The 4,136-nt window shown below is 61.3% G+C and overlaps 1 protein-coding gene and 2 long non-coding RNA genes across 3 annotated transcripts; 1 reads left to right on the top strand and 2 right to left on the bottom strand.

The window, feature by feature from the left end:
- Nucleotides 1-6: 6 nt before the first annotated feature.
- On the bottom strand, nucleotides 7-2,296 carry LOC118159005 (neurexin-2-beta-like; the record flags this gene model as incomplete). The annotated part of the gene is made up of 4 exons (XM_035313655.1): nucleotides 2,200-2,296; nucleotides 1,636-1,845; nucleotides 82-753; nucleotides 7-48 (listed from the first exon to the last, which is right to left on the bottom strand). Coding segments are annotated over exons 1-4 (1,021 nt in total), but the record flags the coding sequence as incomplete, so codon positions are not given.
- Nucleotides 2,297-3,231: 935 nt separating this feature from the next.
- LOC118159003 lies at nucleotides 3,232-3,905 on the bottom strand. Its single transcript, XR_004746966.1, has 3 exons — nucleotides 3,463-3,905; nucleotides 3,387-3,404; nucleotides 3,232-3,338 (listed from the first exon to the last, which is right to left on the bottom strand). It is a non-coding gene; the product is annotated as an uncharacterized LOC118159003 (long non-coding RNA).
- LOC118159004 lies at nucleotides 3,439-3,972 on the top strand. Its single transcript, XR_004746967.1, has 3 exons — nucleotides 3,439-3,479; nucleotides 3,519-3,747; nucleotides 3,902-3,972. It is a non-coding gene; the product is annotated as an uncharacterized LOC118159004 (long non-coding RNA).
- Nucleotides 3,973-4,136: the final 164 nt, after the last annotated feature.

Below are 4,136 nucleotides of genomic sequence, written 5' to 3'. Positions count from 1 at the left end.
GGGGGGGGCCCGGCGGCCGCCTTCTCCTTGCCCCCCCCCCCCCGCCCGGAGGGGCGACGACGACGGCGGCGCCGGGGGTGCCCAGGGGGTCTCCTCCGGCGGGGGCTCCCCCTCCCTGGGGGGGGGCCGCCCCGATGTAACGGCGGCTCTGGTCCACCTGGTAGGAGCCTTCGTCCCGGTTGCGGTACTTGTACATGGCGTAGAGGAGGATGAGGATGCAGAGCGCCGCGGCCGCCACGATGCCCACCACCATGCCCGTGGTGCCGCCGGCCTCGCGCACCACCACCTCCACGGCCCCCGGCGCGGCCGCTGTGGGGACACCGGGACCGCGGGTGACGGGGGCCACCGTCACCCGCGCCCTCCCCGCCACCGCCACCACGCCGCCGCCGCCGCCGCCGCCTTCCCGCGGGTGCCGCTCGCCCGCCGGGACCAAGCCCGGCAAGGGCCCGGCCGCGGTGACCGTGACCCCGGCGGTGACCCCGGCGGTGACCCCGGCGGTGGCCTTGGCCCCGTGGTGGCCACCGAAGTCCTCGTCGTCGGCCGGCGGCGCGTTGGCGTCGGCCGCCTCGCCCGAGGCGAAGCCCGACGGCTCCTCGCAGTCGGGGCCGCAGCCGCCCCCCCCGACCGAGGAGGATGAGGAGGAGGAAGATGAGGACGCGGGGGGGCCCGCGGAGCGCCGGGGGGGCGGCGGCGGAGGGGACGGGGGGGACGCCACGGCGCCCGCCGGGGACGCCGGCAGCACCAGCTCGCCGCCTGCGGAGACACAGAGACACGGGGAAGGGGGGGGGACAGGGGGAAGGGGGGGGACACACACGGGGGGGCCCCGCGTCAGAGCCCGCCGCGCGCCCCCCGCGCCCCCCGAGCCCCCCCCCGAGCCCCCCTGTGGCACCGTTCCGGCACCTTTGGCCTCCTTTTAGACTTTTTAAGGCATTTTTACATTTTTTTTGGGCCCTTTTTGGCCTTTTTTAGGCCTCATTGCCTCTTTTGGGGGGCTTTATTGCCTTTTGGGGGGGCCTTACTGCATTTTGGGGGCCTTATTGCCTTTTTGGGGGCTTTTTAGTTCGCCTTATTGCCTTTTTTGGGCATTTTATTCCACCTTTTTTCGCCTTATTGCCCTTTTTTTAGCCTTTTGTTTCACCTTATTGCCCTTTTATTTCACCTTATTGCCTTTTTTTGCCCTTTTATTTCACCTTTTTTCACCTTATTGCCTTTTTTGGGCATTTTATTTCACCTTAGTGCCTTTTTTTGGCCTTGTTTCACCTTTTTTACCTTATTGCCTTTTCTGTTATTATTGCCCTTCCTTTGCCTTTTATCGGGCTTTTTTTGCTCTTATTTCCTTTTCTTTGCCTTTTTTTTCCATCTTTTTTTTTTTTTTTTGCCCTTATTGGTTTTATTTTCTTTTTTCCCTGCCTTTTTTGTGCCTTTTTTTGCCCCTATTACTTTCTCTTTGCCTTTTTTAATCAACCCTATGGCCTCTTTTTGCCCTTTTTGGCCTTTTTTTTGCCCTTGCTGCCTTCCTTTTCTCCTTTTCCTGCCTTTTCGTTCCGTTTTTCTCCTTTTTCCTCTCATTATCGCTCCCATCTCTATTTTTTTTGTGTGTGTTAAGAGCAAACCGCGGCGCTGCCGTCAACTTACATCGAGGGATGGGGCCGGGTGATTTTAGCGTGGAGAAAAAGAAATTGCAGGAAGGAAGGAAAAGCACACAAAAAAAAAAGAGAAAAAAGAAAGAAAACAAAAAAGAAGAGAGAGAGACTCGGTGAGAAGGTGCCGAGCGCGGCCCCGCTGCCGCCGCCGCCGGCCGGCCTCTGCGTGCCCCCGGCCAGCGGGCCGGCACTCGTCCGTCCGGCCAGCCGTCCGTCCGTCCTTCCAGACATCCTTCTGTCCGTCCGTCCTTCCAGACATCCGTCCATCTGTCCATCCAGCCATCCGACCATCCTTCCATCCGACCATCCATCCTTCCATCCTTCCAGCCATCCAACCAAGCCGTCTGTCTGTCCATCCAACCATCCTTCCATCCATCCTTCTGTCCATCCAGCCATCCGTCCATCCATCCTTCCGTCCGTCTGTCCTTCCAACCAGCCATCCTTCCATCCTTCTATCCTTCCAGCCATCCGACCAAGCCGTCTGTCTGTCCTTCCAGCCATCCTTCCATCCATCCTTCCATCCGTCTGTCCATCCTTCTATCCAACCATCCATCCTTCTGTCCTTCCAGACGTCCGACCATCCGACCATCCATCCTTCCGTCCGTCTGTCCTTCCAGCCATCCTTCTGTCCATCCAGCCATCCGACCATTCATCCTTCCGCCTTCCAGACGTCCGACCATCCATCCTTCTGTCCGTCTGTCCTTCCAACCATCCAACCATCCATCCTTCTGTCCTTCCAGACATCTGACCGTCCATCCTTCTGTCCGTCTGTCCTTCCAGCCATCCTTCCAGCCATCCTTCGGTCCGTCTGTCTTTCCAACCATCCATCCTTCTGTCCTTCCAGCCATCCAACCATCCATCCTTCTGTCCTTCCATCCATCCAACCATCCATCTGTCCTTCCAGACATCCAGCCATCCAACCAGCCGTCCGTCTGTCCTTCCGTCCATCCAACCATCCATCCTTCCGTCCGTCCGTCCCTCCAGCCATCCGACCAAGCCGTCTGTCTGTCCTTCCAGCCATGCTTTCATCCAACCATCCATCCTTCCGTCCGTCTGTCCTTCCACCCATCCGACCAGGCATTGGTCCATCCGTCTGTCCAACCTTCCGTCCATCCATCCGTCCGTCCGTCCTTCCAGCCGTTGGTCTGTCCGTCCTTCCTGCCATCCGACCAGCTGTCCGTCTGTCCGTCCATCCACCCATCTGTCCGTCTGTCCTTCTCCCCGCCCGTGAATCCATCCGTCCGCCTGTCCTTCCCCCCACCTGTCCGTCTGTCCGTCTGTCCGTCCGTCCGTCTGTCCGTCCACGCACGCAGCCTCCCAAGGATCCGTCTGTCCGTCTGTCCGGCCGGCCACGCGCCCACCCAGCTCTGTGTCCGTCTGTCCGCCCGTCCGTCCGTCCGTGTACCCATCCTTCCACCTCTCCATCCATGAGCCCACGTGTCCGTCTGTCCGTCCGTCTGTCCGTCCACCCCCAGGTCTCCGCCTGTTCCCCCCCCCCGTCCGTCCGTCTGTCCGTCCGTGGATCTCCAGCCGTTCCCCACCCCCCGTCCGTCCGTCCGTCCGTCCCGCTCTCCTCCCCCTTCTCCTTCCTGGCTGACACTCATGGGGGGGGGGAGGGGGAACGACGACACCAGGGTCTGGGGACACCCCAATGTCCCCATCGGGACCCAAACCTCTGGGGACACCCCAATGTCCCTGATGGGACCCAACACTTTGGGGACACCCCAATGTCCCCAGGAGGACCCAAGCCCTTGGGGACACCTCAGTGTCCCTGGTGTGACCCGAGTGCCCAGGTATGCCCCAAAGCCTCTGGGGACACCCCGATGTCCTTGATGGGTCATCGAGTCTTTGGGGACACCCTGCTGTCCCCAGTAGGACCCAAGACTTTGGGGACACCCCGATGTCCTCGATGGGTCATCGAGTCTTTGGGGACACCCTGCTGTCCCCAGTAGGACCCAAGTCTTTGGGGACATCCCAATGTCCTCGATGGATCCCAAGCCTTTGGGGACAACTCGGTGTCCTCGATGGGTCCCAAGTCTCTGGGGACACCCCAATGTCCCCAGTAGGACCCAAGACTTTGGGGCCACCCCAATGTCCTTGATGGGTCATCAAGCCTTTGGGGACACCCCAATGTTCCTCATGGGACCCAAATCTTAGGGGACATTCCAATGTCCCCAATGGGTCCCAAGCCCTTGGGGACACCCCGATGTCCTCAGTGGGTCATCGAGTCTTTGGGGACACCCCGATGTCCCCGGTAGGACCCAAGTCTTTGGGGACACCCCGATGTCCCCGGTAGGACCCAAACCTCCGGGGCCACCGCGATGTCCTCGATGGCTCCCAGGGCTTTAGGGCCACCCCGACGTCCTTGGGGCCAGCAGGGACCCAGGCTTTGGGGCCACCCCCATGTCCCTGATGGGTCCCAAGCCCTTGGGGACCCCCCCGGCTGTCCCCGGTGCCCCCCCAACGTCCTCGCGGCAGTGATGGGGGGGGGGG

Source organism: Oxyura jamaicensis, unplaced genomic scaffold (assembly GCF_011077185.1).
Source record: "Oxyura jamaicensis isolate SHBP4307 breed ruddy duck unplaced genomic scaffold, BPBGC_Ojam_1.0 oxyUn_random_OJ64705, whole genome shotgun sequence".
In the NCBI taxonomy this organism is placed as follows: Eukaryota; Metazoa; Chordata; class Aves; order Anseriformes; family Anatidae; genus Oxyura; species Oxyura jamaicensis.
The sequence above is the reverse complement of the archived record's forward strand: the minus strand, read 5'-3'. Positions and strand labels throughout refer to the sequence as shown.